Source organism: Maniola jurtina, chromosome 19 (genome assembly GCF_905333055.1).
Source record: "Maniola jurtina chromosome 19, ilManJurt1.1, whole genome shotgun sequence".
Lineage (NCBI taxonomy): Eukaryota > Metazoa > Arthropoda > Insecta > Lepidoptera > Nymphalidae > Maniola > Maniola jurtina.
This window is the reverse complement of record NC_060047.1, coordinates 4,142,106-4,167,050: the sequence shown is the minus strand read 5'-3', so window position 1 is coordinate 4,167,050 and position 24,945 is coordinate 4,142,106. Positions and strand designations below refer to the sequence as shown.

Below are 24,945 nucleotides of genomic sequence, written 5' to 3'. Positions count from 1 at the left end.
CGCTCTATCAATTACATACATTCCAGGTACAAAAAAATCAGTCCGCAAAGGTGTTTAAATAAATGACGACTCTTTTTCATGACGCAATAAAGTGCAATTCAGCTCGCACAGCGCTGCGGCCTATACGTGGCCAAGTGAACTCGGTCTGATTATACTTAGCATTTAGGAAATAAGTTAGCAGGAGCTGGCAAGGTCATCCTATTAGCATATTTGGAAGGGATAATAGAACAGGAAAGAAAGAAAGAACCTTTCATTTGTGATGATACAAAAATTACCAAAAGAATTATCATTTTTTTACCGACGACACTTCAAAAAAGACTAGAATTCAAATCAGCCAATAAAATCATAAACTTGACTTTGCAATGCTATTGACTAATAGGACATAGGTAACAAAGTTATTTCTACTAAGTATTTATAAAGAAAAATATTTTTTATTCATATTGAAGTTATAAAGAATTCATATCAGACCTCAGCATCATCATTCTAAAAAATGAAACAAAGGTAGTAACTTCAGTAAATAACTGAAAAATTCTATTAATAACATTACAAATTATCTGAACTTTTGAATAACTTAATATTCTTTCTTACATTGCAACAAAGGTGCACTTACAAAATATAGAAGCAATTAAAAAAAATCCTAATGACACCTTGAGGTCATTCACAATGTGACCTAAAGCCCTATGTTTAGGTTATGTTTACCGGTATCTTTGCAGTTAACCTTGAATGACCTACTGCCTTCTGAATCACACCTTTCACCAACATACCATACGATTCCAAAACACACACATTTTCTAAGCAATCCTGACGATAAACGTATGAATTCTTTGTTTAAATCAAGTTCAAGAAACTTACAGCTTTTAAAAACCCCGCCATATCCGTCTACAATTCGCTCACAGAAAAAACTCAAATCAATAACTTAAACTTTCAAACAACACAAGCACATATCACCCACAAATATTCACAGGAACACAACACTTTCCGAAATAACACCACAAATCCAACATCCGTGCATTATCGCGTACCGAGTACAAGTACAAAACCGCGAAATCGCATCATGTTTAACCTACAAAATACATTTGAAGGTGATATTTTTGTTGATATAACGCCACCGAGTAGAGTAAAGCGTTCTGAAGGTCGCAGGATGGCTATATGAACGTTACCTAAATTTGGCCAGGTAATACGAATGTTCTATTGTTGTTGAGCGCCATCTCTTAACGTGTTTAGGAACTGGTATGTGACATTAATGGTTTGTTTACCGTCGAAAAATTGCAACAGGTCGGAGCATGGTAGGACCATAGATTTGATGACATAGGATTCTCATCTGGCAAGGATATCTTGAGACGATACTATGTATTTCTAAAGTTAGTTAGAATACAGTTCCAATTATTTTAAATATTATTACGTCTAAAAGGATCTAGGACTTCGTCTGTGTTGGTGTTCGCTGGCGGGCGTGCTCTGCCTTTTTTGTAGTGTTTTTTTTTTTTTGTTAAAACTGACTGGAAAGCGCTCTAAAGGGGTGCCGTGCGTATGTCGGCGAGTGCCGGCACAGACGGGGTCCATACTTGTATAGTTTAACTAACTTGTTACTACAAATAACTACAAACTTGACATTGGCTAATCTCTGTAAAGCCAGACGAAAGAGAAAAAAAAAAAGGTTCTAACAATTGTATTCATCTTCAAGATTTTTAAACTACAGGAGCTAAAGATTTATCAAATATAAATTTATTTTCATGAGGTATAGCAACAAATCTGAGGAGACGTTTACGGGATAGATTTTTTATACATTTTTAACTAAACTACGTCTACTAAAGATCTTTGAGATAAACAGTATAAGAAAGCTGCCAAAAGCCACGTTTTAGAATTTTCTGCGCCTAAATTCTCAAGATTAGATAAAAATTAATGGTTTTTGAGAACAGTGTTATCACAAAGGAACAGGAAGGGAACAAACTAAGCAGGTCTTTCGGTACTTTTTAATTTACTTAGTAAATTCTAAGCAAAATAAAAAGTACCAACTCTATAATAGCACAAGTAAAGGAATAAATCCAAAAACCGTGAATTTGTGGTCACATCATTTAAAAAAAAATTTAATGTGTTTAAATTTTCAAAGTAAGATAACTTTACCAAGTGGGGTATCATACGAAAGGGCTTTATCTATACATTCTAAAACAGAGTTTTATTTATTTTTATGCATAATAGTTTTTATCGTGCAAAATGTCGGAAAAATACTCGAGTACGGAACCCTCGGTGAAAGAGTCTGACTCGCACTTGACCGGTTTTTTTAGTGTAACACACGCCGAGTAATCGCTAATCTACATTATATTTGGATAATTTATATTACCGACATTACTTACCCTTCGTCAGTATAAGTAAACTTCATGTCCAAACTGTGTTTAGTAAGGAAAGTCATGCTGTTGAGTGGGGTCTCGATGTTGGAAGGATGAGGAATCGGCCTGCCTACAGCTACTAGTGCTCCCGTGTTGGTGTAGCTTTTTGCTTCTTTCCTTTCTTCGTCTGATTCAGTGTTGTCTTGATCCTTTGTTGTTTCTTCAGTAGGAGTTATCATGTGGCCAGTTACGTGGATGACCTGTTATTAAAAAGAAGAAATGTTAATCATGGTACATATTACATAAACGTTTTGTGAGGGACAATTCATAACAATTCCTTAGAATTTTGTATGCCATGATATTAGTAGTATATGATTTAGTCATGGTCTACATAAACGTTTTGTATGAATTTTGGATGCCATGTTAATAATAATTAGTTTCCGATTGTAATGTCTCTGAGTTCTGATAACATTACATTGATTAAAAAAACATATACTACTAGCTACCTATAAATGTTTTTTTTAAATGGTGATTAATAGGTACTTCAGTCCCTATTCGGTGGGTTCGGGGTTCGATCCAGGACACGGAACTCTAACTTTTCTGAGTTATGTGCGTTTTAGGCTATTAAATATCTCTTATTGTAAACGTCAAGGAAAACATCGTGAGGAACATAATGTATAACTCAAAGTTCTCCATAATGTTCTTCTTTCTTTCTTCTTCTATTTTTGTTCCTTTTTTATAGTGTGTTGACCAGATATTTGCAAATAAATGCTATTATTGAGTAACTTGCTTTGAAACATTAACCCTAGAAAGATAACCATATCCAGACATACTCTAAAGATAACCAATAACCATACGCTTTAGAGGCGCTCACTTTTTGAATGCGTATTTTTACTTAATTTCTTTATTATAGAAGTAATTTTGTTTTATTATCTTACAAGGTACATTTATAACTAAGAAAAAAATACAATCAAATTTTAATTTGATTATTTTATGGAATTAAAAAATTAAACAAGCAGACCTCTAGAAAAAATGACAAAAAGCAACCACCTTGTAATTTATCAACTAAATCACACAAATTGTCTTTTAATAATCTTATTTTTCCCTATAAACTATTTGTTTACAGTAAAAATATATAGTAGAAACTGGCCGATTGACAATAATTTTTGTTTTCATTTCTTATAGTTGTTTGTTTTTATAAATCAACAATTGTTTTAATGAATCAGGATTGAAAATACTAGATGTGAATTATGTATACCATTACGTCAATTATAACGATAATAACAACTTTTAATGGGCTCAGTACTGCATCAATCAAAAGTAATGGATATAATTATAGTGCCCAAGAAATCGTTAAGAAGGTTAACAAGCTTATATGTGTCATAATAATGTATGTTATGTATCTTAGTATAATGATATTGCCTGCTCTGTGGTGTCTTTTTATCATAACTAGAGACCGCCCGCGGCTTTGCCCCAGTGGTAATTTCAAAAATCCAGCTTTATTAAACTGTTGTATTTAGCTTGGCATGTTTAACGGTTTAATTAGCTTGCCTTGTCATGTGTGGGTCAAATCTAATAATTAAATTTTGCCCCCTCCCTGTTAACTGATTTATTTGAAAATTGGCACACACCTTTAGTTTTAATGCCAATACAACTATGCAAATATAACTTGCTTATGTCTTCATCCGCGTAGACTAAACTCTTTCAGCCCGATTTATCCAGTAGTTTGAGCTGCGCGTTGATAAATCAGTCAATCACCTTTTCCTTTTATACTGTTACTTATTTAGATCAGTATCATTGTAAATCCAAGATGGCCGCCGCCAGAATATGGCGGATTATAGTATTTTTTTTCAAACCCCTCAATATGGGTATCAAATGAAAGAATTTAATTAATAGAATACCTAAACCATAAAAAACCAAATTAAAGATGACCGCCTTCACAAAATGGCGCTTTTTCAGTTGGATTGCAATAACCTGTATTTCCTGTAAGTTTGTTGTAACCTTGTAATGGTGAAGCACTATAAATGAATTCTACTTTAGAAGAGCTAGTTATTCTTTCATCTGAAATCAAAATTGAATTATTTAACCCACAAAAGATACTAAACTGCATTTGAGTTCCAATACATAGAGTTAGAGGACAAACCGGGATAAAAAGGTTATCTGGTAAACTTCCCGTTATTGTCATTTCTAGTTAATTTATGTATAACGTATTTTATTTACATTGTACTGTAACATAATGACGAGTGGATTTTATTTTTGTACCTATTATTGTGTACATAGTAGTCTGTTGTTATAATAAACTATGAAATTACTAGCACGCACGGTAAGATTAAGTGTTAGCTGATTGGTATTGTTAGAAAAACGTGTGGCAGTTTCACGCTTACATGATAGTAATTTGATTACGCAGTAGTTGTGTGTTTACTAAAATCTAGCAAAAAGATTTTATGTTAATAAGTGTGTCAATAGTTTGTTTTCCCAGAGGAAAACCGTACCGCCAAGCTATTTATCGTTCAATACCCCTTAGGTACCGATTAAGGATATGGGGTTAATAAAAACTAAGCGTTTAACTCGAAAGTTTCGAGTTAACGCGCTTCCATCCAATATTTTACTTCTTGGGGTTGAATTTTCAAAAAGCCTTTCTTAAAGGATGTCTACGTCATAATAGCTTCCTCAGCCCAATCCTTCCAGAATTTTGGGCTGTGCGATCCGTCATTATGGGTGAGGTACTTCAGAAAATACTCGTATATCCAATTGCATTTCGAAAACTACCGGTTTACTAGAGATTATTAGCTTAATCAAAACATCTTTAAGGTCATTTGCAGTTCGAGTTTGAACAACACGTGTTTTAAGCTAATTATATTTTTATGTATTCTCAAAATGCGGCGCCATTCCTAGAGTAACGATGACATCAACTAATGATCTTAAAGATTTAGCTCCAATTATTTATAGTCTGTACAAAATGAGAACTCGCCATTTTTAACTCTATGTGTCAACTGTCATGTCAAAAATACGATTTTTTTTTCTCTCTCGTCTGGCTTTACAAAGATTAGCCAATGTCAAGTTTGTAGATATTTGTAACAAGTTAGTTAAACTATACAAGTATGGACCCCGTCTGTGCCGGCGCTCGCCGACATACGCACGGCACCCCCTTAGAGCGCTTTCCAGTCAGTTTTAACAAAAAAAAACACTCCAAAAAGGCAGAGCACGCCCACCAGCTAACACCAACACAGACGAAGAAAATACGATTTTAATCCTTATTTTAAAGGCGAACCGTATTTTTCTTTCTTTCTTGAATGAGACCTCATATTGTATGCATTTTATTATTGCTTAGGTTTTTAAACAAAATTGTGATTTTGAGGATGATTTCAACTTGAAATCATCCTCAAAATATCAGTTCCATATCATCTTTCAAATCAAATAATTCTGACCATCAAAAGATGTAGTATTACCCTACTTTGAATAAATAATTTTGATGATGATGAAATCAGTACCTTGTAGGAAGCCGATTTGAGATGCACATTCCTCCCCTTGCTGGTGAGAGTACACTTGAGACGTAGAAGTAAGTCGCGCCTCCCGTCGTTGCCTGAGCGCAAAGACTCGCGGATCTCGTCGTGGTCGCAGGGGTGGCTGAACTCGAACACACTCTGCCCCATTATCTCCATCTGAAACATGTATAAAAACCACCACCATCAGCAAACCACCCTCATCACCCATATCATTATCAAGCGATAGACGTGGACATACTCGTAGGTCTCTTGTAGCGACTTTCATACGCCACGGGTCAAAGTAGCTCTACAAATTTTATCGTTAGACTGCATTAGTAGATATTCAAGGCCGTAAATTAACTAGTAAAATGCATATTATTTGCATAGTATCTAAGCTATAATAATCAATGTTATCTATGATAAAGAACCTTCTTAACAATAATATAATTAATAAACATTTGCAAAATATTAATATTAATATCCTATCTTGGGTTTGGCTAGATTTATTCAATTACCATTGCACCTTGAATAATTTTTTTTATGTTTTCACTAATTCGGAAAGTTTTTAGCTACTTTTTGTATCATTTTACTAATGTGATTAATATAACTGTTCCATGTTAATTTGTGTGAATGTGCATGTAGTGTTTGCTTTAAAATGATTTTACATACAACGTCATGTAATTTAACTTTATTTAATTTAAGATTATTTTTGTAAAAATCGCTAGCGAACCTTATTAATAAAAATAAAAAATAAAATAAAAAATATAATTAATAAACATTTGCAAAATATTAATATTAATATCCTATCTTGGGTAAAATACTTAAATGTTGGCGAGTTGTTTTCACTCAATTATATTCCCCTGGTTGTATTCATTATAGATTATTCAATGTCGAATTAATAATATTCATTGATAAACAATTTATCGTTGGCAGGCAGTTACATGCAACTGAAGCAGTAAATGTTACGATTAGACCATGGCCAATACTTGCTTATTTTTAATTGTACAAAATGTACCTAGTCAGCTTAGAAACGCAATATGATTACAAAAGACGCGTCTTTTAATTATTTAGGTCAGTAATTTGTCACGTATATATTATTCTTTATCGCACTGAACACCACAAAAACAAAAGGACGGACTAGATTAGGCATAAAAACTTAAAAGGTTTGTAGTACTATATGGAGGAATTCGCTAAATAGCGATTTTTTTATGACAATGTTAATCAATCACCTACCTATGATTATTTAAAACGATAATTCTGATGTAAGTTCGGATTTAACGAAAACTTTAACACCCGTATTCACAAACGTTACTATGAGGTCTCATAGTGCGCTCGAACGCACAGCTTCGGTTCCACCAATCAGATGACTGTATCACGTCAATTTACAATGATCTGATTGGTGGAACCTACACTATGCGTTCGAGCTTACTGTGAGACCTCATAGTAACTTTTGTAAATACGGCCTTAAGTCTCGTTAAAATCTGAGTTTATAAGAGCTTGAATATGATTCAACGGTCACAGGCGGACATTACCGGGTGAAATCAAAAATCATTGGATCATAGGGTCCGTGGCACAACTGTCTACCTACTCTTAGTACAAGCATCTCGTAGTTAGAGAGGAAAGGACTAATATTCCCGTAATGATTCTTTATAGTTAGACTTGACGGCTAGTTAAAGTACTTTATATGAAAAATTATATCCTAAACTAAATGATACCCGCGACTTCGGTACGCATAGATATTATGTTTAAAATCCCGTGGGAACCAATGATTTTTACAGGGTACAAAATAATCTATGTGTTAATCCAAGGTATAATCTCCATTCCATTCCCAATATCAGCTAAATTCGTCCAGTAGTTTTTGTGTGAAAGTACAACCTTTCGCCTTTATAATATTAAAGTGTGATATTTTATTCACAGGTGGGTTCCTTTTGGCCTTCCATATTGACACATATACAATAACGTTAAGCGGCATTCGGCTATAATCAAAATATTCGAGTAATATCGAAATATCCTTCCAACAAAGCTTTTGAAGGTGACTTTGACTTCAAAGGAAATGCAAGCTCCTTTGAAGTAGGAAATATTAAAAGGTACCTATCCTTTGATGCAGTTATGAAATACAAGTTTAATCTAAACGTTACTGACTGATAGTCTAATAGACAGACGAATAAAACATGACTGTATAAGTACAAACATTTGAAATTTAAAAATCATGTTATTTATGTTGTACATCACCTCTTCCTTCTTTTCTCTAATCAAAAACCGTCATCTAATGGCCAAAATAATTAAATAATAATAAAAAAAACAATCAACTCAAGGAATCAAACCATTTGTTTGATACATCCTAAATACTACATCAAAACATGTAAACTTAGTCACAAGTGTACCTAAATTAAAAAATAACATCCCCGACGATCCAAAGTATTTGAGTTTTCCAAAACATCATTTTCAAATAAATAATATGTTGCCTAAATAAATATTATTTAGGCAACGTCCATCTTGACAGCTTGACATTTGTCTATTGACATAATATTATGAACCTAACGGTTATCTAACCTTCTTTTCTACAAGAAAACTAGAAAAGAGCTGATAACTCTTAAACGGCTGAACCAATTTTTTTAGATTATAGCTAAGAACACTCTCGATCAAGCCCCACCTTTCAAAAAAAAAACTAAATTAAAATCGGTTCATTCGTTTAGGCGCTACGATGTCACAGACAGATACACAGATACACAGACACACAGATCGTCAAATGCATCTATCACTGGTTCGGAATGTCTTTCCGAGAAGAACCAGCAAGAAACTCGGCGGTTCCTGTTTTCAAAGATTTTATATAGGTACAATATTATGCGATAATGTAGTATGCAGTTCCGCGCATTGCTGAAGCGAGCTGTAGGACAAATCCACACTCTTTTATCATTCACATAAAAGATTTTTTAAACTTGTGTAAAGGCAAGTCCAAAATAGATTGGGGAGTTTTGTAATACAATGTTAGTGCCATCTAAACAAGCAACCTTGGCTTATAAGGGGTTCATAGCACAGGGAAGTTATAATTGACTCTTAGCGGGCAAAATCGATGGATAGGATGCATGACAAATGTCTTATCGGATATCTAGGAAGTACCATCTAAAATTAATTGTTGGATTTCCCAAACCACCACAATAACACCCATTGACGCAATGCATATTATAATGCAAAACATCGATTCGTTTTAAGAATACTAAATTCGCAGAAGGATATGCTATCGGCATGAAGTAATAAGTGGTTTCAAATACTGCTTTATTCTATAAGCGGTCAAAGTATGGGATAGTGAATCTAAGAACAATATGTATCTATCCTGCGATATCCATTTCAATAGCATAGCAGTTTTCATTAAACCCATACTCCTTTGGTTTCTACAGGGCATCATAGTGGAACGTTAAATCGCTTGGCGGCACGGCTTTGCCGGTAGGGTGATAACTAGCCACGGCCGAAGCCTTCCACCAGACCAGACCAGAAATGAGCGCCAGGGAAGATTCGGTCATTTCTTAAGGTTTGCCTTTTCTTAACCACCAAACATGATTTAACACCTGAAGACACGAAGAAGGTCACGTATTACCTTTTAATATAGATAAATAAATATTATATAATTGGTTCAGCCATCTAGACTCTAGAGTCTACACGTGTCATGAGTCGAGTAAATTATGGAAGTAATTTACATATAATCGTTTGCAAAGCCAGACATTAGACAAACCTATGTTTATTCTTATGCAAGATACCTAGAAGAGTTTTGTTACAAGAACTAAAACAAAAATAAACACTGAATTCAGTAAAATAACAATTGTATATCTTTAATCATCAAGCACATACCCACAACTGTTGTGCTGGATGTCTTAAATGCATCCCATGCATAAATGACTATATTCATATATATGATTATATATTGGGCGTTCTGAATAACTATATTCAGAATTCGAGTTCAGGTTTTCCTTAATAAGTGCTTCAGGTCATTCTCCGCATTTTCTGGCCTAACACGATAGAAATGAAGACTGGTGGGACAAATGCCAGCAACTCCCGTTATACAAGGAACAGCTCCAAGGCGATGGTGATGGATCAGGCATATTCTGCGAAGCGAGGGAGGAAACGCTGCTAAAGTGGCGTTTCAATGGCAGTCTGGCGGTCGAAGGAGACCTGGTCGACTAACCAACACCTGGAGGAGGTCCATTAAAGCAGACCTAAAAAGAGTAGGACTCATGTAGAACCATGTCAAGGCAGCAGCCAAAGATAGGGAGACATGGAAAACAACTGCTGCAGCCCTAAGTTCCATGAAGGAATAACAGGACTCCATGATCATCATCATATTCAGAACAACCAGGGGTGTCGCGGAATCCTTAAGACCAGGACACGAACTATATGATCATGTGAATGTAACACGTGGCAGTTTACAGGAAAAAACCGGACATGAAATGTACTATTAAGCTTTTGGTACCTTGGTTCTTGGTTTCTTTTTGACACCTTGGTTGGTTTTTGGTTTCTTTTCTTAGGACAGGTAAAAAACTAGTCACCATTAAAGGAAAAATTAAAGTAGGCAACTGAAATTTCACCCATACGAAACTCATAAGCAAACTAACCGACGATATTATTGACTAAAGAAAAAACAAGCTAAGGACGAAAACACAGAAATAAAATGGCATGGTATGGTAAGATGACATGGCACAGAAAACTACAGGAGTAGTAAACTATGAAACAACAAGCAATTTTTCAAAAGAAATTGCAAGGAAAACAAAGTAAAAGGGGTACAGTTTAGCTGAACTAATTACTAAACAGAGAAAGTACTGTTCGATTCGTGTACTACTTCAATGTTACATGGTTTATTCGCACCAAAGAACCATACTTTAAGGCTGAGATCTATAGAACGCACTTTGACTTTGCTTAGACTTAAGAGGATACCCCCTGAGACATTTTTGAGCAATTTTGACCCCTTATATTTTGTTAATCCTCTTAAGACACTGTTAAAACGAGTCAGCGTTATACCGCTGGTATAAGTACGTCTCGTTTTAACTGAAACTTAAAGACTGAAGTCAAGCAAGTCAAAGTGCGCTCTATAGATTTCAACCTCAGAGACAAGTGTCCATACCTGCGACACGCCAAGATGATCTGCAATATTTTCGCTGCAGTACACGATGTCGCCTTGCTGTGACAACACCAGGACGAACCCGTCCAAAGCGTTCATGTATGAAAGCTCAGATTGCACCTCCTCTAAGCCTTTAGGGCTCTGCAATTTGGGCGCTTCTTTGTCTTCGGGCACTGAAAGAATAAATAAAACAGTTTTTAACCCCCGACCCAAAAAGAGGGGTGTTATAAGTTTGACGTGTGTATCTGTGTATCTGTGTGTCTGTGTATCTGTGTATTTGTGTATCTGTCTGTGGCACCGTAGCGCCTAAACTTATGAACCGATTTTAATTTAGTTTTTTTTGTTTGAAAGGTGGCTTGATCGAGAGTGTTGTTAGCTGTAATCCAAGAAAATCGGTTCAGCCGTTTGAAAGTTATCAGCTCTTTTCTAGTTACTGTAACCTTTACTTGTCGGTGGTGTCATAAATTTTTAATTTACACTTGTAACGTAATTAATGTCGTAACAAGAATTACATAAGCTTTTTTAATGAATACTTTCTATCTTTTCTGTACCTATTCTACGCCCTTTACAACCTCTCGCACTGCCAAGGGTCACTGGTAGAGATCTCTTATAGGAATAAGTGCTTCCCTGTCCACTCTTTCTTTATTTTTCTCTTTATTGTTACAACTTTCTGGTACAAATAAAAAAAAAATCCCTGCTTCCCACGGTGCGTGATATTGCGGACGGACGCGAACCAGCCCGCACCGACGCGCGACGCACCATAGGAAGAGTATCGTTCATGGTAGCGCAAACACCTCCACGTAACCGTCGCGTCGTCCGAACCGTGTGCGGGGTGCGCCGCTGTCCTTGATTGTCAGCCGGTGTGATAATCCGCAGAATCACGCACCGTAGGAAGCCAGTATAACATAGACTTTATTGGATGCGTAATGCCACATACACACACAAATGCCCACGCATTTACAAATAAATATAATGTACTGTCTATAAAGTAACTATCTATCTATAAAATTAATATTAGATAAGTAATATGACTTTGGTGTCTATACGAGAGGAAAAATAATATAAAAATAAACAGAACGTTTCTTTGATGGTGTAAATATACAATTTCGTGGTTTCTATTTTCGACTGCATATTACCAATAACATGAAACCGTATTGAACGTATCTAAGGCACGTGCTTATGGACACCGCAGTGGTTTTATAATCACTATCCATACTCCATACTAATATTATAAATGAGAAAATGTGTCTGTCTGTCTGCTACCTTTTCACGGCCCAACAGTTTAACCGATTCTGACGAAATTCGGTATAGAGTTATATCCCGGGGATGGACATAGGCTACTTTTTATCCCGGAAAATCAAAGAGTTCCCACGGGATTCCTAAAAACCCATCCGCTTTCCGCCGTCAGGCCTCCCTCTTTTAGGGTTAAGTCAGAATTATGAACATTATATTTTGGGTGCATGAAATATTACTTTTCCGAACTAGAACATCGCAAACCGTAAACTGTGAAAGAAAACCCCAAAAATATTCGTTTGTTTTGGTCACAGCTTACAAACTATTTTATACATCGTTGTTTTTAGTATTTGTTGTTTAAATACAATATATGGTATATAATATACCGAAATTTTATATCCCTAACTACGTTAGTTTTTGAGATAGCCCCCGTCACAAAAATGGTCTAAAGCTGACAAGTTTGACGGCCCCCCATTTCTTTATTTTTCAACTTTACTCAATGCCTACTCTCCCCTAGCAACCCCTTTTAAGTGACAGGTCAACTTCAAGGTATATTACTCGTACAACGGACAACCTTATAACTTACACACTTCACACAACTTTTGAGGAATAATTCTTGCATTTATTTAATTATCATTCGTCTTTACTTTCTTACTTATCTTAACAGCGAGCCTTATTTGTTTGACGGTTACTTAAATATTGGGAATGTAAATCCGTGATGTAAATAAACCGATGATCCCAATTTAAAACTGGAGTTGATGACGTCAAAGTGCGGTTTCAAAGCTTGCATTTTAAAGTGTGGAGTGACGCGTGCCAAACTTCCAAATAAATCGGATATTATGGTCGCATTAACAAAAGGAAAATGAATAATTCATACTAATATTATAAATGCGAATGTGTGTCTGTTTGTCTGCTTCCTTTTCACGGCTCAACAGTTTAACCGATTCTGACGAAATTTGGTACAGGGTTAGCTTATATCCCAGGGACGGACATAGGCTACTTTTTATCCCGGAAAATCAAAAAGTTCCCACGGGATTCTTAAAAACCCATCCGCTTAACCGATTTGTATGAAAGGTACCGAGGGAGCTTGCGTCCCTGTAATTGACATAGGCATTTTATCCCGGTAAATCAAACAGTTCCCACGGGATCTTTAAAAACCTAAATCTACGCGGACAAAGTCGCGGGCATCCTCTTTTCAAACGCGGGCAGTTATTAATATAACAAGTGTAAATTAAAAATTTATAACACCCCCGACGATCCAAAGTATTTGAGTTTTCCAAAACATCATTTTCAAATAAATAATTATGTATTTAGGCGACGTCCATCTTGACAGCTTGACATTTGTCTATTGACATAATATTATGAACCTAACGGTTATCTAACCTTCTTTTCTACAAGAAAACTAGAAAAGAGCTGATAACTCTTAAACGGCTGAACCAATTTTTTTAGATTATAGCTAAGAACACTCTCGATCAAGCCACCTTTCAAACAAAAAAAACTAAATTAAAATCGGTTCATTCGTTTAGGCGCTACGATGCCACAGACAGATACACAGATACACAGATACACAGACACACAGATACACAGATACACACGTCAAACTTATAACACCCCTCTTTTTGGGTCGGGGGTTAAAAATTGACATGCGCTTGGCGCTTAAGTTCACTCATTGGTCTTAGTTTAAAGCATATCAGAATTTTGTGACATACCTACTTAATAGCTATTTATTTTATTCACTTTTCCTCTCCAACTTACTAGGTTAAACTTGTTCTAGCTTCCTCATTTGATCAACAAGATAGACCGTAGTTGAATACATTAAAGTATCTAACCCCGAAAACTTGAAATGCTTCCTGATCATGTTAAATTGGTAGGAACTAGGAACTTGCTGTTTGTAATCTGGGTAGTAAAGTATTGGTAAACGGATGGGTGAGTGAAAAAAATCGCTCAAGCGAGAGTCGGACTCACACACGAAGGGTTCCGTACAAGAAATAACACTTTTCAATTTTTTAAATTTTTGATGGCGGCTATTTCGAAATTTTTATTATTTGTTGTTATAGCGGCAATGGAAATATACATCCAGTGAAATTTCAGCTTTACCTATGACAGACGGACGGACAGCGGTGGCTTAGTAATAGGTTCCCGTTGGCACCTCTCGGGTAGGGAACCCTAAAAACATATCGACATTAAACACTATCGAAAAAGGCATCAGGGGAATCTAATCTAATGACGTATCATTTATCAAAATCGGTTCAGCCTTCGAGTAGTAACGAGCGAACATAAGAACGGACATACATGCATACAGGTCAAACACATAGCACTCCTTTTGGGCCTCGCCGCAGTCGGGTAAAAAGAACTTACGCATAGAGACAACGTCTCGCACTCGGAGGTATGAGATGGCAAGGCGCATGACAGAGGCCTTATCCAGCTGTTCCACCTCCTCTTTCTTGGCCGGCAACGCGGCGGTGAGCTCGGCGAAGATCTGCATCTCCTTGGTGCGTCTACATCGCGCCGCGACGCGCGACTTCTCTTTACGTTTCTCATTGTTCCTGAAAAGAATGAAACGGGTGATGAGTAATTCTGATACACGATGAAGAATTATTTTTTATCTGTATTTCTAAATTACAGACAGATGCTTCAATTTTATTTATTAGTTAGTATTAGTATAGATATAGATTACTTTATTGTTTTAATAATGTGATATCGCGACCCAGATACAAGGATCATGGTCACTATGACACAATCAAAGTAACTAACATCAAAATTGATGGTAAGGAAGTAATAAATTAAAATAAATCCATAGTTAATATAATAAATGCTAAAGTGTGTTTGTCTACCTGTCTTTATTTTTGTCTGTCTGTTAGGTTTGTTACGACCCACCACCTTACCATTTGAAAAAAAAAGTATAGAGACATGACGTGTGGAGTGCATTTCGGAGACAGTTTTTTGATTTTCCAGATGCTCCGGAAAATCAAAAAGTTTCAACAAGACCTCTGCATTCAGAGGAAATTCACAACGAAGTCGTGACATCAATTTATAATATGCCAATATTTACATCAATAAGCCACAATATAATTAGTTAAAAATAAAGTTTTTAACCTTTCCGATTAGTTTTAGCTAGTCAGGATGATAATCCACTTACGGACACAGGCATTCGGAATTGATCACAAAATAATACTTAAAAATATCCAGAGAGGCGTTTCGATAGGCATGAATGGTGTCAAAAAATTCGTGCTGATGGAAATGTTTTTAACAGAGACCAAAAGACTATACCGACGAACGACGGTTTTTTGCCAGAAAGACACACATACGGTCGTATTTGTCACTCTCGAGTTGCATATGCATAAAAGTCGAGTGCGAGTCGGACTCACGGGAGGGGTTCCGTACCATCGCCCACAAGAAATCTCAGACCAGTATAAGAAAATTTTCAAATTAGTAAGTTATAATGGTAGCGCACAAATTCACTGTTTCCGGATTTTTTCCTTTACGTCCTATCTTACTGTAAGACCTATCTACCAGCCAAATTTCACGATTTTAGGTCAACGGGAAGTACCCTATAGATTAATACTAGCTGACGCCCGCGACTTCGTCCGCGTGGATTTAGGTTTTTCGAAATCCCGTGAGAACTCTTTAGTTTTCCGGGATAAAAAGTAGCCTATGTGCTAATCCAGGATATTATCTATCTCCATTCCGAATTTCAGCCAAATCCGTCCAGTAGTTTTTGCGTGAAGGAGTAACAAACATACACACACACACACATACAAAATTTCGCCTTTATAATATTAGTGTGATAATATTAGTGATAGTGTGATTGACAGACACGGCTGACAAACGGACAGACAGAAAACAAAGTGATCCTATAAGGGTTTCTTCTTCCCTTATGAAGTACGGAACCCTAATCACGCTAGAACAATGTCACCGTCAGACAAGACGATAAGGTCAATTACATGGCCATTTCTGGCGTCAGTATTCATGTCCTTGCAAAATATACACGTTTACTATGTACATAAATGAAGTATCCACGTAGAGGAGACAAATACTATTCCCGGAGGAGTAACTAAGTACAAACTGATAGCATACAAAGGATATAATGCAATTCCCGACGCAAACAAACATTGGTAGTGGACTAAAGACAATTGGAATCATAATAGATCAGGAATGGTCCAGGAGATGCTGATTTGAGAACAGAGAGCACAATAGGGTCTTGGACTGTAGTAATAAAATCATGTGGTGTTTTGTATAGCGAAAGTTTATGGGGCTAGAATTGATTTACTAAAGAGAATAATTGTATAACAAGTGTAAATTAAAAATTTATAACACCCCCGACAAGTGAAGGTTACAGTAACTAGAAAAAAGCTGATAACTTTCAAACGGCTGAACCGATTTTCTTGGATTATAGCTAAGAACACTCTCGATCAAACCACTTTTCAAACAAAAAAAAACTAAATTCAAATCGGTTCATTAGTTTAGGAGCTACGATGCCACAGACAGATACACAGATACACACGTCAAACTTATAACACCCCTCTTTTTGGGTCGGGGGTTAAAAATAGTGATTTTTATTTGACTTTGAATATGACTAAGAGACTAACAAGACTAAGGAAGAAGATATTAAAAATGACCCTTATCAATTTTTGTGGCTCAAAAACATATTTTGTGAAAAACTTTAGTAAACTGTACCTTTTGGGCACCGAATAAATCTTATTCCTAGAAGCAATAAGCTCCGGCACACCAGGTAAACACATTTTTCAAAAACACTTTTTTAATTTTTATTGCATCATTTATTTAAATACATATCACAGACACTGATTTTGTATTTTTTACACTTTCACTTAATTTTTATTTTTGGCTGATTAGATACAATCGTATATTTAAACGAAAGCAGTTTTTAATTTGAACGCTTTTTTATTAGTTTTTAATTTCGATGTCTTTGTTTCACAAGATTATGGGGAAGGACAAGACATCTCTCGTCCAAATCACAGAACTGTGTGGCTTGCAACATATAGCTTAATTAACTTTTTCATTAATTTGTCATTAGTTCCGAACCAACAGTACCTTTTATCGGGTGCTCTAAATAAATAATAAGCCATACTAAAAAATAATGCGTCAGCGAAATGCGATTTGGAATCGATTATGCATTGGATTTTTAAGCAAGTAGATTTCTCAATTAGTTTTTAGTAGTGAAAACTTCTTTAAGCGCGGATTTTGGGATGGATAAAAACAAGGTCGCCTTACCGACATGCTAATATTAATAGTGTTTAGAATACCGATAACTAATGGTTTTAATTTACAATTTATGAAGTTTTAATTTTTCGTCCTTACTTCAATTAATTTAAACATCCAAAAAGAAACCACTGGTATTTCATAGTTTTAAGTTTTTATTTTTGTCGACGATACTCACCCTGACTGCTTTTTTTGGGTGTATAGTGTTGAGAATAGCTTCATTTTGTATGTCAACATAGAAACCTTTATCGTGTGCAATTTTAAATTTTAAAACATAGGCAGGTACCACTAGGTCCACAAACTAAATTATTTGAAGTCTTTTTGAAAAATAAAACATATCTACCTAATACTGTAAAAAAAAAATTCAAAAGAAAAATAAAACCGACTTCAAAAACTACAAACACTAAAAAGTAAAAAAAATAACTTTTGTTTGGCTACACGTGTAATGTACCTAGGTATGAAGTCGAGCTAGCATATTAAAACAAAATTAGAAATCCAAGAGTGAAGCTCGCCTGACTTTATACCTAGGTACATTACACGTGTAGCCAAACAAAAGTTATTTTTTACTTTTTAGTGCTTGTAGTTTTTGAAGTCGGTTTTATTTTTCTTTTGAAATTTTTTTATTTCACAATTTTTAGTGGCCCCACTGTACTATAATGTGCTATGCCCAGTTAAAACCCTACTGTTTACGAAGTATTACACTGATCGAGAGCAATTTGCTCTTATCCATTGAGGAGTTCTGTTCTCCATCTCCGAAGATATTCATCAGATCTTCACCTTTATATGGGACCACCCTTAAAGGTGAAGGTTTAAGGGTCAGTATACCCTTTCAAACAAAAAAAAAAAATTTTCAAATCGGTCCAGGGGTCTTTGAGTAGTCGGGGAACATACATAAAAAAAAAAAAAGATACCGACGAATTGAGAACCTCCTCCTTTTTTGGAAGTCGGTTAAAAAGATTTTTATTATATTTGATTAAGACGAAGTATGCTTTATAGTAACCATAATTTTGTCAGTTACTTCTCGCTAGTGTCAATATTTTGTAGATTCACGTGCGATGGAATCATTTTTATTAACAGACATTGCCTAGATACAATTCAAAATGGACTGTAACGCCGATATAAATAAAGTATTATTTTGAAGGTCTGATACATTCAAAATGGTACGAAATGTGATAATTAATCTTATGTTTACCGTATACGAACATCGACATAATTGTGATAATATTATGGATGATAGCACGCAGCGTAGCCGTCTCACTGGTTGCAATAATTGTACTTATTGAAGCTTTCTCGTTTTTAGGGTTCTGTACGAAAATCGTAAGAAGGAACCTATCCATGGTGCGCCTTTGTCCATCATTGCTGCTTATTTCAGTAATAACTATCGACTAAGTTTTAAATACTTAAGGCTTGTCCAACTTTTTTGCAAATGAAACAACAAAATAAAATATTTTTGTTTTTATTGTCAATGGTCGAAATTTTTTAGTGAGGGTAGTCAACGGGATACTAATGATAGAGTTTTTGACTTTTGATGAAAAATATCCCTCCTTTCCCCCTTGTCTCCAAGTTTACAAAGGGGAAAAATCTAAAATATTTAGAATATGTCCTGTATTTTTCCTATAAATCAATAATATTTATACAAATATTACACACAGGAAAATACCGGGAAGTACGTAGCTGCAGTTTTCTAGAAATCGGTAATTGCAAGCGTTTACAAAATTAACATAATTTTATTTAGGCACGGAATCCTAGGTGGGCGAATTTAATTCGCACTTGGCCGATTTTTTTAAATTGTTACCGCGTATTTGAAAGCTATATATTTTTCCTCAGTCCATTCCACTCTGATATATCCGTCCTTATCGTTACACTGCAGTTACAGCGTGAGTTTTGTCGTTCCCGAAACTAGTTTATCGACATATTCTGTAATCTGTTAAAGAGTTGCGCTTGCTTTGCTCTCATATATCATCATTTCCCAACATTTTGTTTATGTTTAACTGAGGGCTAGCACAGTTGTTTTGACGACACGTAATTTCCTGCAACCGTGAATTCAGTCAATAGTGAGAATCAGCCAAACAGAGGCGATCGCCTTCAACAAATAGTACCTACCTATATCCATCAAACTTTCGTGCTAGGCAATTTACCGTCTCTTTTGGGGATTGCAGCGCGATTTACTACTACAGTTACCTCCATCCACCGTTTCTTGTTATAATACTAAATTTCTTGTACCTTATTACCTATGGGCTCATAGAAACTGTTCCAAGATTCTACGCCTCTGCCTAGATGCATGTATTCTTTCACCGGAGTGGTGTTTTTCTGGCTAGCTTTTCTTATAAGGAAATAAGAAGCAAGTATAATATAGCATCTTGACAAGGATCACTGAACTAATTAGAAACAAAAATTGTGTTCTATGAAGTTATAAAAAATTCGTATGACATGGAGCTAGACATCAATTAAATGTTAAAACCATTTGCAGCTCGCAAGCTTTTGACCCCTGGACCGATTTGGAAAATTTTTTTTTTGTTTGAAAGGGTATACTGTGCAGGTGGTCCCATATAAATTTGGTGAAGATCTGATGAATATCTTTGGAGATGGAGAACAGAACAACTCAATGGATAAGAGCAAATTGCTCGCGATCAGTGTAATAGCTTAGTAAACAGTAGGGTTTTAACTGGGCATAGCATATTATAGTACAGTGGGGCCACTAAAAATTGTGAAATAAAAAATTTTCAAAAGAAAAATAAAACCGACTTCAAAAACCAAAAACACTAAAAAGTAGAAAATAATTTTTGTTTAGCTACACATGTAATGTACCTAGGTATGAAGTCGGGCGAGCTTCACTCTTGGATTTCTAATTTTGTTTTAATATGCTCGCTCGACTTCATACCTAGGTACATTACATGTGTAGCTAAACAAAAATTATTTTCTACTTTTTAGTGTTTTTGGTTTTTGAAGTCGGTTTTATTTTTCTTTTGAAAATTTTTGTTCATAATGACCAGTCTGCGGGTCGATTTGCCAACTCAGTGTCTAACACTGAATAATAGCCACCGAGCTCATTTGTTATTGGTTAACTCTACAGTGCTGCGTCACTGAGTGAAACTAAATAATTTTTCGCAGAATACTTAGCTACTTTCATTGGAGTAAAAATAAATGACAAATGAGTTCGGTGGCTATCGTTTACTGTTAGACACTGAGTTAACGAATCAACTGCAGCTGGTCCGTAGTTATACCTACATAGACGTCGTTGATAAGCATGATTGGTGATAGAATCACAGGATGTACTGACGTTACAAAGTATTAATGCTTAATGCAACAACAAGGTGACCCAACACGTACCTACCTACCATTTTTTTTAAATTTAATATAGATGCGGTCGAACGCAGGTAAAATCTATAGGTAGATACCATAGATACTATGTAAAGCTTTAAGTAAGTATAAAATTTTGTTCCAACAGAACCTTATAAGTCCCACGGTTCATACAATGCATTGATGCTTAGTAAGTAGCAAAGGCAGAAGGCTTGTTAGTCAGATCACGTCCGGGGGCCTCTGCGTCAATAGCGAGCATAACAGATCATTCGATAGACATTACCTTTCAATGTGGTGATCCATCAATTGGACCTAATCCGTTTTATCGAGCCGCGTTACGTTCCTATCGATATACCAATAATAAACGAATAAAGATCGAAAATGCATTTCTAATCTTGAGGAGATAAGATACCATATCTATGGTAAATATTCAAATCTACAATCATAAAGTAAATAAGTGAGAAACCCTAAAGTTAGACAAAGACTCCGACCCCAAAATCGGAGGAAACTAGAATAATTCGAAATAATAAAATTACTATTATAGTACTATCAAGTAAAAACATGCCCATACATTTATTCAGTATAGGCACACGCTTGACCACAATCACATCTGATGGGATGTGACGATGTGGTCAGAAGGGAGGCGTTTGTGGAATTGTGAAGAAAAATAACATAGAAAAGCACACTTCTATGGATGTCGTACGTAACCTATATTGCATCAGCTGAGTAGGTATACTGTTCCTGTAAACCTACGCAAGTCTTAAAGTAGGTTAAGGACTTTACCGGCACTAAAGTGTTTAAAATAAAACGTGTAGTAGAATATCGGCGAATTTTACTGTCAGTTATTTGTAGCTGAAATGTGTGTGATTTTGTTCCTTAATTTCACACACTTATGCGAAATGAAATGGATAAGTTCTTTGAATCAAAATTGGCACTTTTCAATTACGGTCATAAGAATTTACAAGTGGACGTCAGGGCGGTTCAATTGGCGAGTTCTATTATTTTTGCAATTACCAACAATTGCAGACGGACGCACGGTAACCTCCTTGTACACAGGATTGACATCACGTCGTACATTATACTATACAATAAACACGTCTACAGAGACCTCCTGAGTGCATGATTGATCTATGATCCCTAATACTCTCTTCGGTCCCAGAATTAAACGAGAAAAAAGCCAATGTTCCTCGCTGGAGTTAACTTCACATGGACCAAAAATCCTATCATGAAACCGAAAATGTTCTGACATTAATCACCCAAGGTCGAACTGGAAAGAAAATATAGGTATTATACGAACGGTACTGACGCTATTTACTATCGCAATTGGAAACTTTTAGTTATATAAGACCAAACTGGAATGTCATTTTTTTGGTTCAACAAACTAGCCCTGACTTCACCCCGGTAAGTATGTGTCCATCTGGAACAGTGTACCTTTTTTTTACCTACCAAGAAATTTTCAAATAAGCCTAGTGGTTCCGGAGATTACACTTCACATACATACACAAACATACAAGATTCGCACTATTTCTTTATTATATATTAGTCATAGATTACATCGAAATCATTTGAATTTTAGAAAATCAGATAGTGCCGTAATCATAGTTAATAGATTCTGAAGATCAAATACTTAACGGAAATAGCACCGTTTAAAATTTGGGTTACATTAAATACACACTTCGGTTTTCCGGAAAAATATATAATTACTTACAGGAAAATTCCGCGTTCATATCTCACACTAATGATTGAGGTCACAAAGAGCAGTGATTGCAAAAATAAAGCATTCGTGTCCGATCATTGAGCTATGACGTGCATCAGCAAATTGTATGTCCGTTGTTTCGTATCATGACCAGACGACTCATTGACTCTATCCTGTCTAAGTGAAAACATGAAGGAAATATGGGGTGATAACAACAACAGGAACAAGTGTAAATTAAAAATTTATAACACCCGCGACAAGTAAAGGTTACAGTAACTAGAAAAGAGCTGATAACTTTCAAACGGCTGAATTGATTTTCTTGGATCATAGCTAAGAACACTCTCGATCAAGCCACCTTTCAAACAAAAAAAAACTAAATTAAAATCGGTCCATTAGTTTATGAGATACGATGCCACAGGCAGCTACACGCGTCAAACTTATAATACTCCTCTTTTTGGGTCGGGGGTTAAAATGTCTAGAAAAGAAACCTATCTTGACTGTAGATGACACTTTGAAAGCTTTATGAGACAAGGTGTAGTGAATGAAACGGTTCCGACGGACAATGTCCAGTCTGCTGGGGTGTCTAGTATAATATTGAACCAGTTACTAGAGTGAGGAAACTGTTTGATCCTGAAATCGACATCTGTCAGGGGCGACGTGAAATCAAGGAAACCTAGACGTTTTATAGTCTACCTAGCGTCAAATGTTGGTGACATTTGACGCTTGCCAGTGTAGGTGAAGCCTCGACGTTTTGTTAGAAGTTCCCTAACTGTCGTGAACTGTGCTATACAGTATGCTTTTGACCAGTTTTCTGTCATGTCGAATCCCACATGACGTGTAATTTGTACGAAAACTAGATTTCTTTACTGGATCATAATATCATTATCGTCAATCGATAGACATCCACTATTTGCTATCTCTATTACGCAGGTAAGTATTAGTTTATTAAACTCTGAGTTTCAAAACTGTTCCAAGGTAAAAAGTTATTCTGGGAATTTCGATAATTACTTTAGTCTCTAGAAACTGTGCTAAGTAGTATACGTACCTGTATTACGTATTATACGCAAAAGATGAAGAGAAATCAATTTCGAGAGAACCGGTTAACCTACGGTTTCGTTGTAAAAACTTTTTCTACGCATAAGCTATAAAATTTAGGTATTTACCAGAAACTATAAAAGCATATATTTAGATTAAAGATCATAGCAATAAACTAATTTTTTATATTCTGTTTAGTAATCACATGGGACTAGAGAGACGTACATAAAATGCAAGATGTAATATACGAGTATGTGTAATAAAAGGCATAAGAAAATCTTTATATAAATAGAACCTAGTTTACTTTCTTCATTTCAAAAAAACACAACCATTATTATATTGAGCAAAAGCACAAAATAAATATGTACATTATAACATAAGTCTAAATGTACGGCTGATTACATTATGTACCCATATAATTTCCACTAAACATTAAAATATATATTCACAGACAATTCCAGTTTTCTGGGGTCTATTGCTTGAATTTTTTAATCGCCCTTTAGAGAAGCGACAAGACAATGCACTCTACTTACTCTACTCTTCTAAATGTGTGTATGTCACATAAAATCGAGACTAAAGAAAGACAGAAAGACAAGAGTTTCTAAAGCTCTAGAAATTGTTGAAAAATCTTCGGCATAATTTTAGCACACTAGCTATTGCGTTTCTTTAAAGAGTACGTATAAAATTTTATGATAGAATTCTTTACTTGTATACCAAGAATTAAAATCCTAGTTTAAAAGCAATATAGGGCATTGTAAGAATAATCACTTCTTAGAATTCATCTAGGAAACAGATTACTTAATCGACGAGTAAACACGCACTTAGTTACTGCAAAGTGGACTCAGTAGAGCAACCATTATCTAGTTTATATATTAATAATAGTTTTATAATTTTATCCAATTATTCATAGTAGGTATACAACACCAGAGGAAAGAAAGTGCAATGGTTTCCGAAACTTAATTGGAGATAAATTGTAATAATTTAACATTATATAAACTTCTTCAGGGAAGGTTGTTTTTTTACCTTATCAATTCTAAAACAACAAAAGCGAACTTATATTTTCCTCAATCATTAAACCTTTAAGCTAAGCTATTATAAACTCGTTAAAAGTTAATTAATCTAAATCAGTAGGTACTGGCACAATTTCCAAGTGTTTAACATACGCCTAGGTCTTATGGTGCGCTTACATGGGCAATTTTTTAAGCAATTGTTGCTCAGCTCAATGGATCAATTTGGAGCAACTATCTCGCATAACATTGCTGAAATTTTCAGGTATTGCCGTAAATTGATTCATGTGGTCGTGACGCCATAATTGACTTAATTGCCTGGAATTGCGGAATATCAATTGCTGCTGTAAGCGTACCTTTACGACGTTTAACTGACCTAACACGTTATAATTGCAGTTCTTAGAATTACAACGTATAATGTGATGAAATCAGAAATGAGTTCCGTAGGAGAACCAGAGTGACCGACATAGCTCAACGAATTAGCGAGCTGAAGTGGCAGTGGGCAGGCCACGTCTGTCGCAGAACTGATGGCAGC

At 35.5% G+C, this 24,945-nt stretch overlaps 1 protein-coding gene across 4 annotated transcripts in view; it reads right to left on the bottom strand.

Moving 5' to 3' along the window:
- LOC123875242 (hypoxia-inducible factor 1-alpha-like) overlaps window positions 1-24,945 on the bottom strand; it is a 124,573-nt gene that overhangs the window by 83,899 nt on the left and 15,729 nt on the right. For 3 of the 4 annotated variants that reach the window (XM_045920978.1, XM_045920975.1, XM_045920976.1), the window contains exons 2-5: window positions 14,511-14,698; window positions 10,923-11,092; window positions 5,816-5,986; window positions 2,352-2,584 (exon numbers count right to left, since the gene is read on the bottom strand). In XM_045920978.1, the coding sequence (XP_045776934.1) occupies window positions 2,352-2,584; window positions 5,816-5,986; window positions 10,923-11,092; window positions 14,511-14,698 (762 nt within the window). Of the gene's footprint in view, window positions 1-2,351; window positions 2,585-5,815; window positions 5,987-10,922; window positions 11,093-14,510; window positions 14,699-16,829; window positions 16,955-24,945 lie in introns of those variants that run through there. The other variant, XM_045920977.1, reaches the window with a different exon arrangement.